This window comes from Poecilia formosa, unplaced genomic scaffold (genome assembly GCF_000485575.1).
Source record: "Poecilia formosa unplaced genomic scaffold, Poecilia_formosa-5.1.2 Scaffold111, whole genome shotgun sequence".
NCBI lineage: Eukaryota > Metazoa > Chordata > Actinopteri > Cyprinodontiformes > Poeciliidae > Poecilia > Poecilia formosa.
The window spans coordinates 290,845-305,171 of record NW_006800050.1 but is presented as its reverse complement, the minus strand read 5'-3'; the positions used below and the strand labels follow the sequence as shown (position 1 = coordinate 305,171).

Here is a 14,327-nt window from a genome sequence, read left to right as displayed (position 1 = left end):
AACTGACCTCAGTACTTCATGATTTAGCCAAGAAAGCAAGATCTGACCAGCCACTTTTAATCTCAACTTGTGTTGATTTTTTGTCCTACTAATTAGATTATCCTGTAGGCTTTATAAGTCAGTAGGTCTGAATTAAAAGAAAATAGTGAGAGTTCTTTGTTATGCTGCATTTACTGAGAATGGGGGGGTAGAAAAAAAAGCAGATTGTTCAGCATCTGTCCTGCCAATCACCAATCAGGACGGATCAGGAAAAAAATTGGTCGACCGATTCCTGCTTTTCTTAAAAGACACGACTCGTAATGCTAAAAATGGCATTTATTTCATCAAAGTGAGGTTTTAGGGTTTAAAAAATGTGAAAATATACAACAGATGTGTGTAGATTGAAATTTGAAATGATACGCTGAAAAGAAATGTTCCTGATTCTCCTCTTCTTCTTCTTCTTTTTTTACAGAGACTCGAGCAAATAAAAATATCCCGCTGTTTCTTAACAGAAAATGAAACCCCTGTTTTCCATCACAGCATTTCCTCCCAAACTTTCATTTTTATTATACTCAAAAAAAAAAAAACGTACAAGCTGTACAGCCTCTTCATCTCCTTTTGCTTTAAACTATGAAGAAGAGTTGAACGCGGTTTCAGTGACGGTTTCGTTTTGGTTTCCTCTGACAGCAGAGATGTCCTCTCCCACAATGAAGAAGCCAGAAAAGCCGCTGTTCAGCCCCACCTCCCCGCAGGACTCCTCCCCACGACTCAGCACTTTCTCTCAGTCTCACCACCCGGGCCTGTCAGGTGTGGGACACAGTGGTGAGTCAAAGCTCAGTTTTTCCTCATGAGGTAAACATAAATAAATAAATCGGCGCAAACCTAAGCTTGCGGTCACGATAGAAAGTACTCTCTCCTGCTTCTTCTTGGATTTTAACCAGGTTATAACGTCACTTATAGCTCAAGTGTATAAACTGTTTTTTTTTTTTTTAAATAACCAGCCTGGGATTAAAAAAAAAAAAACTGCGAGTGGGAGGAAAAGCACATCTGGATTTAAGAGCGCTGCTAATCGAAGCGCTTTGTTGTTGATCTTCTGTAAGTTTGACCAAAACGCCATAAAATGAGGAGTTTTGGCTTTTTGCAGGTCCAGAGCAGAAACTGCAGTCAAAGACGGCTGCAGTTTCCTCAGAGCAGCAAATTCACATATCTAGTCAGTGAAGGGTTGGACGGATACTGCCAAACAATTTGAAATCCGCCTCTTTAAAAAGGGAGGGGGAAAAAAACTTTTCAGAAGTGGAGAACATTTAGGACGGCCGTCGGTCTTTTCCAGAACAGACGTTCGTCCCCAAAAGCCACATTTTACACTATTACCCTCAGTTAGCAGGTTACATGTCAAAGTTCGCTGGGAATAAAACCCAACAGATGCAACGTGTTTGGAAACGTTGGCAGGAGGAAGCCTTCTAGATGATGGCAGGACAAATGACTAACAACCCGTCTGGAAATCTCAAATTATACCAAAGCAGAGATGTGGCAACTCAACTGTGACTGTGCACCGTCTGCAACAAAATGGCTCCGAACGACAAGGATGACGGTCCAGTCAAAGTCCAGACGAAAATACTAAAGAGAGCGAGACATCAACGAACTGAAAGACCGTCGTCAATTATAGATCTGACTTCAACTTATTGGTCCTGAATGTGGCTCCAGAAGCTGTTAACCCACTGAATGAACACTGGACTTTAAAAGAGAGCCTCATTTATTCTGAGCCCTCTCTCTCTCTCTCTCTCTCTCTCCATCTTTCCTGTCTGTGTGTTTTTCCCCCACAGTTATATCATCGAGGAGCCCCCCTTCACACTCGCCCCTGCAGTTCTCAGCCTCGGCCATCCTGCCTCCGGCACCGTCGTCCTACTTCTCCCACCCCACCATCCGCTACCCGCCTCACCTCAACCCCGCCGATCCCCTCAAGAGCTACGTGCCGTCGTACGACCCGTCCAGCCCACAGAGCAGCCAGGTCGGTCTCGTTCTGTGTGTCTGCAGGTTTAAAGTATTAGTTTGGGCTTACTCACAGAGCCTCCAGCCTTTGTTCTTTATCTTGTTGGGCTCTGACCTCGAGAGATTGAAGATAAGATAAATTACGGCACGCAGTATTTCACTAATGCCTTCAAGGTGCGCTGGGAAGTCGGGAATATGTTCTTGTTTTGCTTACATTTGCTAAATTAAAAACACATTCCTGTTAGTTGTCATAAAAGTATTCACACCCCGTGAACGTTTTCAGGTTTTGTCCCTTTACAATGCATGTGTCAGAGTCGAATCAAAGCAGTTTTTATCTGTTTTACTGCCAAACATCAATCAGTCCCTCCAGTTTCTTGCAAATTATAATGGAAATTCACGCAAAATCAGCAAATCTTTGCACTTCTTAATGCATAATTGTGAATTTATTGCAGATTTGTGGCAAAAATGGTGAAAAGTATTGGATTTGTTACTTCTACTAAACATCTGCCTGAGCCTTACTTGATTTATAATCCATAACAAATAAAAACGTCACATTTGCCGTCATACATAAGTGCAAATATTTCTGAATTAATACCACAAACACTTTGATTTTTACTGCAAAAAATCCCATGATGCTTTTGGAAGATGGATGCAGTAAGTTGTAACTGTTACTGTTTTATCTGATAAAGATGTACAATAACGCAATACTCTCTCAGGTTTGGAGAGTTTGGTTGAAATTAACTCAAAGGTTATTAAAAACAATTCTCAATAGAGTTATTACTTATACACTTTCAATTGAATTGAATTAAACACAGAATGTTTAATATTCAGTGGGATTGTTGAGATTAAAGTATATTCATGCGGTAAAATGGACCAGTCAAAGTCCAAAACTGATGAGCACCATCCAATCTGCCTGAACTTCACGAGCAAAAACTGATTTTCAAGATGTGAAAATAGTGGAGACCCTTAAAGCCGCAGCGACAACAAAAAAGGCGGTTCTTCAAAGTATCGACCCGAGGCTGAACACCAGCACGTTTTCAGAAAAAAGAAAAAAAAACAAAAGTGCAGAATGATGTATGATTTTCCTTCCACTTCACAACGATGCTCTTTGTGTTTGTCACATAAAAGTCCAAATAAAACACGACAAAGTTCTTGAAACGCGACAGAATGTGAATGAGATCAAGGGTTTTAAATGCTGCTGAAAGTCTCTGTCACTGACTGTAATTGGTTAAAGACACACTCATAAATCCACTGCAAAGACTATTAATCTGCTGTAATTTACACCGAGTTATGATAATAACTGAGACGATTATAAACCCTTGAATGTTTCTGTCCGTATATTTTCAACATGACATAACGCTCGGGCCAAAAGGTTATAATACACTCGGAGCCTTATGTTTGCAGTTAATTTAAAGGGAAACAACAACCGCATGACTCCATAAAAAAAATTTAAAAAATCAGCCAAACTCTTGAGACTGCAGTCACATGTATGGCACGCAAATCCCCATCAGGACTCGGCTGTAAATCAGACGGCTTTCTGCGCTTTTGTGCGTTTCGGCGAACACAGTGCGGGCCAGTGTGCGCTGCGAAAGAGCGAGCGAGCGAGTCCGGCGTCTCTATAGATGAGAAAAGCCGTGTGATATTTATGTGAGTTTTATTTCCCCGCTGTTCTCACTGTAAACAAAAGCCTCGTAGACGGCTCCATCTCCAGAACGGCGGCGGTGGGGGTGTTGCTCCAGAGAGAGAGAGAGAGAGAAAAAAAAAGAACCCACGGGGAATGATAAAGGTTGTAAATATTTGCCGTTGCCGGGGCCATGCTCTTGTGCAGAATTAACTGGCCCTCTGCTGGGGTTCTGGAGAAAGACCAGTGGGGGGACGGAGGTGGAGGTGGAGGGGGTTCTGCAAATAACACAGCGCTTATAATCCCGTGGACGAGTGCCAGAATGTTTTATGCTTGCTTTAACGCAGATTATATTACACTCTAATTAAACATTCTATTCACAACGAAGGGAACCCTGCGGATTCGATTCTTCTCCGAAAAGGCCTGGTTGAGTTTTGAACTCGGGGCGGCCCCGGAGTGAACGGCCCAGACAGTCTCCAGCCGTCTCAAAGAGCAGCTCCCACTTGCTTCCTTTATACTGCGCTCCCCCCCACCCCTCTTATATATATAGTCCCTCCATAGCGGCGCATTCACACCATTGTAGCGGGTCGCGCCGCAGTCCTCTCTGGCTTTTCACGCCCCTCGTCCTCCTAAAGTCCATTTAATCATTGTGAGGAATGATGTAGGAAATCCATTGTCGCTTACACACAACCTCCCTTTCCCCCCCCCGCCCCTCCACCCCTTCAGCTCTTTCTGGGTATTAGTAATAACTGTGACAAGACAGCAAACGAAAGGGCTAAAATCTTTAAGCGAGAGTGTTTCAGCTGCTTTTAGTTGGGCATTTTAATTCTGTCAGGTCGCTTAAAAAAACAAAACAAAAAAAAACGGGGGGCCATAATCGGGGCGAGCTGTTTTGTTGAAATGCAGCGGCGTGCTCGTCTTATTTTATTGAGATCGGGCCAAGAGCGCGTTTACAAGCTGAGCCCGGGCTTGTAACCATAAGTCACTGTGCAGAGGATGTCCTCTTGTAATGTTATGGGTTTTGTTAGGAGACAAAACGAGTGTAGTCCCGCCACATTTATGGTTATGATGCAGCTTCTTGATTCTGAGGTCGGCGCCCGTTCCGCCGCGCATCATCAGCTAAACGAAGGCGGGACAAGTTATGGAGCTGTGAAGACGTTGTTTGGTTTTGCTTTTGTTTTTTTTTTTTATCGCGCTTAAATGTTTTATACCATCAGACTCATTTTCACATTAGGCGTATTAGACCTGAGGAAACACAAACTGCGCTCTGTAACCGGCAGTGCCACTCTTCCCGTTAAGTGTTTACAATAACTGGCGGTGAGTTTTTCACATTCCTGCGGAGGAATGTTGGCCCGATCTTCTTTCCAGAACTGTTTTAACTCAGGCGTACCGGAAGAACAGCAGCACATCTAAGGACGCAACGCAGCATTTTCTAAAGAGAAGATCTGATGATTCGATCAGCAAAGCGTTCCTCGACAATCACACCGCCACCGCCGTGTTTTCCTGTCCATTTGATGGTCTTTTTTTTTTTCTAAAATGTTTTATAACAGATTTAACAAATTACACACTTTCAAAAAAAAAAAAAAGGTTCCACACTTGTCTCATCAGTTGACAGGATATTTTTCCCAGAAGTCTTGGGAATCACTAAAACGTTAATATGAAAGACGTGCTGCTGTTTAACTGCTTTAGATAAGATTTCAGTGACAACTGTTTATGTAGCTGGTTAAGTTTCACTTCTCGTTGTTTTTCTGGATGTTTTTCCACCGACGGGTTTCCATGTCCATCTGGTTTGCAACATCGATTTATTTGACTTCAGGTCAACTATAGTAGAGTATCAGTATTGCTTAATTACCAGAATAAAGTGGCAGTTTTATGAGAACGTTGGCAAAACATTTTAAAAAATTAAAATGAGGAGCGTTGAACACCTTGTGAAATTTTAGTCGATTTACAGATAAGGAAATTCTTAATCTTTTAACACATCAGCATCAAATTATGAAACAATAGAGCAAAGGCTGAGTCCGTTTTAAAGAAAGAACTTTTTTCTCAATAAAACAACTTTTTTCCTCAAAATTTTCTGGTATAATTGCATATTATACCAGCTAATATTATGACTATATTCTTGTAATTAAGCAAGAAAAAGTCTCATAAGTTATGAGACTTTTTCGAAAAGAAAGCAAGACAAAAATATCCATCACAGTGGGAAATCAAATCTGGTTTGAAAAAAGAATCAGAGATTTTATTATTAGGCTTAATAGTGCCTAATTTAACAAAGGAGCAATTACGTTTCCACACCTGTCCAGGTTGGTTTGGGTCGCTGTTTCCTCTTATGAGATTACCATTTAAAAATCCAATAACTGCCAAATAATAATAATAATAATAATAATAATACTTGTTTAAGTGTGACAAAAAAGGGCCAAATCTTGTTGATTTCTTCATCTCTCCCTCTGTCTGTCTGTCTCTCCTGACATGCAGCCTAACAGCAGTGGTCAGGGGGTTGGAAAGGTCCCGGGCCACTTCACCCCAGTGTTGGCTCCATCCCCGCACCACGGCCCGGTGCGACCCGTCACTCTTTCCATGCCCGACACCAAGCCCATCACCACATCCACAGAAGGTAGGCAGGCTGGCGCCGCGTCCAGGCATCTCCTGCATGCAGCAGTTTGTGATTTATCATCAATATGCTGAACAGATTTTGCCTTGTGAGTGTTTTTGTTTGAGGGTCATCTGCTGCAGCATTCAAATATTTAAGGGTCAATTGTTCTGAGGAGTCCTGATTTAAATTCTGACTGAAATAAAAAAAATAAATAAAAATCACATTAATGATGACTAAAAGCTTCAAAGTTTATACTATTTAAGCATAAGTAGCTGGCACTAAATTGTCTTTATTTTCTAAAACGCGACACTTGTAGATGGTAAGCACATTATAATTTTAAATATTTTTAATATGTAATTTTTTATATTTTACATTTTTTGTGCATTTGTATGGTATTATTCTAAATATTTTTATTTATATATTTTTATATTTTAATGCTTTATATTCACTACTTCATTTTCGTGTTTTTTGCTCAGAATAAAAGCTTTATTCCCGATTCCTAAAAGCAACAACTGTTCATGTGGCTCCAGTGAAAAGAACATGTTATAATACACAATATTGGTATTTTTCCAAGTTTAATGTTTGTTGGAGTTACTGAAGACTCAGAGTGAGCCAATGAATGAGCCTCGTTGTTTTTTTTGTTGTTGTTGTTGTTGTTTATTTTTGTGATGGTAGGTTTTTAATTCACATTTCTCACACTAATAGTTACTATTCTCTCTTAGCTCATTGTAACTGTATCATTTCTAAAGACTTTACTTGCTTACAACCTTTCAAAATGTAATTTTTTTTTATAAAGTTGTGTTATTTTCTTGAAAATAACCAAAGTGGTCCGACAGCTGAGCCCTGTGGGACTCCTCCAGCCCTTTTTCTATGCAGTGTCTGTAGGGTGGCAGATTTTTAATGATGTCAAATCCGCTTTTATTCAAAGCTGACCGTCTTTTCTTTCCCCTGTGATCACTCGTCACTCAGGCTACTCGACTCCCGGCACCCCAACGTCTAATCGTTTTGTAGGCCTGAGCCCTAGAGATCCCGCCTTTCTCCACCAGCAACAGGTGAGCCGTTTTTCTCTGTTTCAGCATTAAGCTGTTCCTCTTAGTCTGATTATTTTCACCCCCCCACTTCCGAAAGATATATATATATATATATTTAAATAAAAAGAAAAAAAGAGCAGATCTGAACAAACTGGCAGAACAGCTTCTTTCACAGTTGATGTGTAACGAAGCTAAAAACAAACAAGCTCATTCCCTATCAAGCTATTTTTCCTTTCTTTTTTTATGTCATTTTAGCACAGGTGTTAAGATTTACATTTAAAAACACTTTGACAGTGAGAGAGTGTGGCTGCGATTTAGCAGGACAGTTTAGAGAAAAGGAAATCAAATCTTTGCTCCATTTAGAGAGAGAGACACAAAGGTGGAGGGTCACTGTCTTCCTTGTCTCCTCTGTTTCCTTCACACATCACTTTCGACACTTCCTTATACAACACACTCCTTTATTTACAAGCTGATAATGAAAAAAGTGCCGGCGTGTTACTGTAGGATGTCCTCGGACAGAAGTGGCAGCCCTTTGTGTGTGTTTGTGTGTTAGACGCGTTGCAGTTTTGGGGGCTTTTCGGTCGAGAAAGCGAGGCTGCTCCCCTCCACCGTGTCTTATTGAGAGAGCTGGTCCGAGGCCAAGGCTTTTCCAACCACAACTAATTGAATGCATCTGCACACGGCTACATAACGATCGCCGGGTTTCTCCCCGGCTCCGATCTTTATGCTTCGTAAAAATCACAAACCTGGCCTCTCTTTTCTCACTGTCTGTCTCTCTCCATCTTTTATTTATTCATCATGGGATTTTGAAAAATGTTGATTTAAAATAGAGAAGAAAAAAAGGGGGGATGTTAGTTTTTTTTTTAGCCTGGTTTGGGACGCTTTGATTCCACTCGGGAGACGAGAGAAGAGAGGAGGAGGAAGAGGAGGAGGAGGAGGAGGAATCACTTGGCTGATGTCGTACAGTTTGTCTTCCACATTTTCTGGTAGCCGTGTTTTTTGTGGGCCATGAAGCGAGCTCAGAACACAGCAGTGATCCGAGTGCAGCTGCTGAATTTCGTCCAGCGATTTGCTCTCAGACTCGATAAAAGCCCATTTTTGTTCCAGATTTTAAAGCACGAATCAGCCAAGATGTATAAATATCCCCCCAAAGAAATCCAGCAGCAGTATTATTGACCATAGTTTGGAAAACACCTAAAAATGAGATGATTACAACTTTTCCTCGGGATTATTAGCTTGTTTATTTTTTGTTTTTGTTTTTTTTCCTTCCCTGCGACTCATCTTGTGTCTTCTTCTGTCTGTTTCTGGTTTGGTCGTATTTGAAGACCTGGACTTTGGCCCTTCGGGGCAGAAAAAAAAAAAAACTAGACTCGATCAGAGCCAAGTCTCTCAAGACTAAACAGTTTCTCAAAATACTCCGTCGTTGTCCTCATCTGGCAACGGTGTGTTTATTGTGTCAAGCCCATGAGGTTTTTGCGCTTGGAGATGATAAACTGAGCGTTTTGTTGCAGCGCTGGGCCTCGTCTCCCCTTCATTTGTGCTCCTATTTAAGGGATTTGCACAGAGACCTTTTTAGATTTCAAAATAAAATAATCGGGATGAAATGATATTTCTTGCAAAAAGCATTCATAACTCCTCAGACTGTTATATTTTGTCACGTTTCAACCACAAACTTTAAAGTTTGTGCCCGTTATGTTTAGCTGCTCAGAGCTTGGGATGTTTTTTTTTGAAGAACCTTACCACACTTTAAACTTCTCCTCTGAGTCGTCTGCTGAGCTCCTTGGTCTTCATGATGCCGTTTGATCACCGACGTTCTCCAAAAAAAAGAAAAAAAGAAACTCTGAGGCGTTCACAGAAGAGCTGGATTTATGCTGAGATTAAATTACAAGACAAATCGGTCGCTCTGGATTTTATTTCGCAGGTTTTCATTTCTACTCTTATTTTGCCATATCCACTTAAATTTTCCACTTGTGGGACTAATAACGAATTATCTTACCCTTTTACGTTTTAAAATTAAATATTAATAATATTCTTCCGATTTCACAATCGTGTTTTACTGAGGAGAGGCTCTGCACGTAAAGATCCTCTGGTATTTGTTCAGACTATTTCTACTCGAGCTGAAATTGCTAAATTATTCCGAAACAAACAGATTGGAGGAGTTTTACAATTAAAGGGGGCCTCTATTTTTAAAATTTACGATAATGACAAATTACACACACGACACATTTGGCTTTAAGACGGAACAAAAACAAAACAACAACATCACACCTGCTGTACGAGTCGCAGGCAGCGAGCGTGTGAAAACCCCTCCATTCATCTCCTGCCTTGGTTAACCCCTCGAGGGAATGCCACCGTGGAGCATTCCACAGGGAGAGATCTGTGATCAGATGTCATTTGGTATTATCTAAGGAAGGATCCTAATCCACAATCTGCCCGCATCTGTTTGCTAACGTTCCCCGGCTCCATCCCCCCCTCCCCCTTTCTCTTTTTTTTTTTCCTCCTCCTCCTTCTTCTTCTTCTTCTTCGTCTTCTCCCCTGCTGCCCCGCGCCGCCGCTCTGATGTGCTGGTGCCAGCGGACAGATGGCGAGCCCCTCGAGGAGCGGTGGGCACGGAGCGTCTGGCTCAGCCCGCATGTCCTCTCCGAGCTATTGTCAAGCCTCCGGAGTGCGGGAACGACGGTGGGAGTCGGGGGAGGGGGGGGAAGAGAGGGTTCACTTTCCCAACCTTCGATAAACAAAAACACTCTGAATGGAGCAACTTCTCATTGTGTCCTGATTTAGTTCTCCTCAGCAGCTGTTGATTAAAGGGACGATTTTAAGTGTTCGCTGCTGCCGTCTCACGTTTAGCTCAGTGACAGACAGAGGATGTAGAGAAACGTCTCCCTGAATAAAAGAATTAAACCGTCCAGGTGCTAAGAGAGAGAGAGAGAGAGAGAGAAAGAGGAAAAAAACCAAGAGCACATTTCTTGACCGCTGCAAATGGCTCTGAATATTCAGCGTCTTTCTGATTAAATCTCTCTTAAGAGCCTCTGCAGAGCGTCCGCCGCTGCACAAAGAGTGCTAACGGTGCACTTTTTATCCCGATGCATTACTAAATGAATGTGTTGACCACAGGGCAAGGTTAGGTTGGTGTTTGGCAGGGATAGCTCTCAGCTGGATTGCAGACACGTGCGGCCGCATAATGCATGCAGGGGAGACGACGAGGTCTGTGTGTGTGTGGCTTTTATGTTGCAGTAATTTGTAATCTGTATGTAAGGTTGGCGTGTTTTGAAATGCGAGATGAAGAAAGAGTGGGGAAAGGGAGGGTTAGCAGTACGTGTGTGTGTGTGTGTGGTTTAACTTCATTGCACTGTGACCCCAAATCAATAAAAACAGTTAGCTAATGAAAAAATAAAGTCTGCATGCTGGGGGGCATGCGCACTCCGTCCCGGACCGGGGAGAGCGCTCTGCAGTGAGGCGGTGGTTATCGACGGGCTGCATGAGTCGAACGTGTTGCACGGCTTCAGCAGGTTCCACCTGTAGTGACTGCTCACAGATGAAATGCACCGCTTTGCAAAACCGCTCATGCAGCTGGAGCTTTTCCACATTTGGTCACATTGTGACAACCGCAAAAGATAAAATGTGTTGTTTTTTCTTTGGAGGGGGGGAGGGTTTTATGTGATAAACCAACACAAAGTAGTGAATAATTGTGGCATAGAAGGGAACATTGTGGTGAGCATTTTTGTGTTCGGCCCCTTTCACTTTGACACTCTTAAATAAAATCTCATGCAACCAAATTAAGTCCAGCTGTTCTGTGAAAGTCTCGGAGAACTTTAGCGAGCAAACATGGAGACCAAGGAACACAGCAGACGACACATCAGGGGAAACGTTGTGGAGAAGCTTAAAAAAAAGAGTTAAAACAATAAACCAAAGTCTGGACTTCTCATTTTTATCTCAGTCCATCGTCTAAAACGGGGAGGTGTACGGTGCAGCTGCAAAGCTACCAGGACACAAATTTAAATCAAAGGCTGGACATTAACCAGAAAAGCAGCCAAGAGCCCTGTGACAACTCTGGAGGAGCTGCACTGAGCTACAACTCCGAATGGGGAATCTCTTATCCTGAGGACTATTACACTGCAAAAACACACAATTTCACCAAGTATTTTTGGTTTCCAGTGCAAATATCCTGGTGCACTTGAAATAAGAACAAATATACTAACAAGTAGCTTTTCAGCAAGATATAGGAGGTTATTTTAAGTCAGTGGTACTTGTTCCAATGGCAGATTATTTCATGTAAAAATGTGGGGAAAATGTTTTGTTATAAGTGAAATAATCCGTCAGTGGAACAAATACTTCTTTTCTTTTTTTTTAAGCGATATTAAGGAATTATTCACTTAAAAGAAACTCCTGTATCTTACTGAAAACTTACCTGTAAGTCAGTTTTTCAAATTTACTTAGACACTTGCACTGGAAACTAGACCAAAACTACTTGGTAAGATTTCGTGGTTTCGCAGTGTTGTGGCGCATTTTCTGATTATCGTGAAAAAGATACAAGCAGAAAGCGTCTGGTGGGAGAGAATCGTAAGAAGTGGAAAACGGTGATCGGGTCAGCCGAGCCTGAAGCAGAACCGAACAGCGGAAAACTTAACACCTGAACGCAACACCTCCATTTTGAAACACAGCGGCAGAAGCATCATGCTGTGTCGATTAAGTCGAGACTTAAAAACGGACGTTCACAAAGGCTTTTTAGAAAAGTCGGGAGATACTTTCAATCTCTCAATGTGCAAAACGCTGAATTTAACCCGAGACAGGTCGAAAACCTGTGACACTTGAACCCGATAGAAACTCACGCCTCGTTCTTTAGACTTTTATTTGTTGAAAACAAAACGAAAGCAAAGCATAAGTTCCCTCCTATTTCACCGTTGCTCACTACTTTGTGTTTATGACGTGACAAAATGTGGAATAATTCAGAAAGCATGGATACTTTTGTAAGGTGCTATTTATACACGCCACTCACATTCTCTAACCAACTAACTCCACTAAATGTTCCTTAACTTCCAGGTTAGCTGCTGCCACTAACTCTAACTGCATGCCCCCCCACCCCCCTTCATGTCTGCTCTTAATTGACTGTAATCCCCACTACAGAAATTACATATATATAGAAAGAAAACTGCAGTTCATCAAGTACATATGTTTTAAATTTTGGGCCCGTTCTGAGGTCCTGCCCTTGTCCTGCATGCATGTGTGTATACAGTGTTGAGTTGTAGTGTAACCTGAAGTGGAAGTTGTCTTGGCCCAGTGATCTGACCGCTAGGTTTCAATTGACAGCTGAGGAAGTGTGACTGGAGCGTGACTCAAAACGGCAGGCATTATGGCCCCAGTGCCACTGACGACACTTTGGGGATTGCTTGGCAAAGGTAACCTTTTCGTTCTTTTCATCTGCCGTCTCCCTTCTGTCTCACACATCACATGTATTTACACTTTTACCCTTTTGAAATTTAATGTCTGCTCTTTATTTTTTGACATCCTCCACATAAAGCAACATTTAAGGAAGCGGTGTTCTCGCACACGAGTTGCGGCGCCTATTAGTGCCGCAACTACTCCATGCATTTCTTTGATGGGAATTTTTTTTTTAAAAAAGTTATTGCCCTTTTTTAAAGTGTTTCACTCCCTCCTTTTTGTTCTTTTCTCCCCTTTATTCTGACTTAAGCACTTCCCTTGTAATTATTAAGCGCTTTCTCCTTTGCTAAGTCATGTTTAGAAATGCATTGCTCAGGCTTTTACTGGCGATAAACATTTCCAGTTTCCTTTGAGGTCTGGGCTGATCATTTCCACTGCAACACATGCAAACTCACCTGTGTAGACTTTACTTTAGTTATAAAAGCAATTGCAGCAATCATTGACCATAAAAGACAAAAAGTACTCCATGTTCCTTGGTTGGAAACTACCTCAATCGAGCCAAATGGGAGTACCTTTGGTTCAAATCCAGCAGAGATTAGTGGGACTCCCGCTAAAGATGTGTAAAAAAAAAAAAAAAAAGCTTTAAATATAGTAATCATTTTATTACCGTAGCTTAAACTCTCTCTTTTTTTTTTATTTGACTGCATGTATTAAGCAGGAATAAAATCCTAAATCAAGAAACATCATAACTGAGTTTTTATCTAACTCAGCCATTCAACATAATGCAAATGAAGCCTTTTAAAATTTAGAATCACGATCTTAGCGTCACCAACGTCTGCTTAGCATCTGCTAACTTTTCGTCCTACCATTACAAAGGTAAACAACAGGGGCTACAGAGGCTCCAAGTTTAATGTAAAGCAAAAATGAGGGTGTAGAAAAGCGCTACATTGCCACCCTCGATGCACGGCGGCGGATGAGTGATGCTGTGGGCCCATTTCGCTTCCTAAATCCGTGGAATTAGATCAAAAAATTAAAATAAACTCTTTGAAACGTCAAACGTTTTGACAAGAACGCTGTGGCTGTTTTCCAGTGGTTTAGAGCCTGAGTGTTTCAACCAAAGCAAGACAGGAATCGGTTCATCAAACACAAAATACATTTTTTTTTTATCAGATCTTAACTCTACAGAAAACCTGCAAAGTGAAATGATTCCATCTTGTCTTATTTCCCCCCCCTCTGTATTTTAAGCGTGAAATGACGCATCAGTGTTAAAAGGCTGATTTATTTTAAGTGTTTTCACGCATGTTCATCAGGCGCCACAATAAACGCTGCTGGCACTGCATGTCCATAACCCTTATTTGATTTGTGGTGACCTTATAATTAAGTGCATCAAACAACATATTGCTGGTTGATGCATTTACCGACCGCTAACATGGAGAGATTACTTCATTTAATGAACTGGGGGGGGGAGTCCTGTGTTTTAGTATTTGTTTGGTGCAGAACCTCTTCTCTATTTACACAAAGAATGATAATTAAAATTCAGTATTAGTGTTTCTGTAATGAAACGGCAAGAAAAAAATCATGCAGTGTAATAATTTTGCAAGATTTTTTTTCTCCTTCTTCAACAACCTCAAAAATAAAAAGCTTCGTTTGAGGCACGTAACTGCAGCCATTCAGGAATTATCTGGTCTTTGCTTAATCTTGACCCGATGCTCTGTTGTGTTTAACTTAAAGGTACAGA

At 41.5% G+C, this 14,327-nt stretch overlaps 1 protein-coding gene and 1 long non-coding RNA gene across 5 annotated transcripts in view; one reads left to right on the top strand and one right to left on the bottom strand.

Moving 5' to 3' along the window:
* LOC103143386 (nuclear factor 1 B-type) overlaps nt 1-14,327 on the top strand; it is a 93,898-nt gene that overhangs the window by 67,383 nt on the left and 12,188 nt on the right. For 2 of the 4 annotated variants that reach the window (XM_007559905.2, XM_007559903.2), the window contains exons 7-11: nt 667-801; nt 1,803-1,987; nt 6,062-6,200; nt 7,149-7,231; nt 12,518-12,606. In XM_007559905.2, the coding sequence (XP_007559967.1) occupies nt 667-801; nt 1,803-1,987; nt 6,062-6,200; nt 7,149-7,231; nt 12,518-12,606 (631 nt within the window). The remainder of the gene's footprint in view (nt 1-666; nt 802-1,802; nt 1,988-6,061; nt 6,201-7,148; nt 7,232-12,517; nt 12,607-14,327) is intronic. The other 2 variants (XM_007559904.2, XM_016675217.1) reach the window with 2 other exon arrangements.
* Nucleotides 8,462-9,883, bottom strand: LOC107837065 (uncharacterized). Its single transcript, XR_001663044.1, has 2 exons — nt 8,951-9,883; nt 8,462-8,753 (listed from the first exon to the last, which is right to left on the bottom strand). It is a non-coding gene; the product is annotated as an uncharacterized LOC107837065 (long non-coding RNA).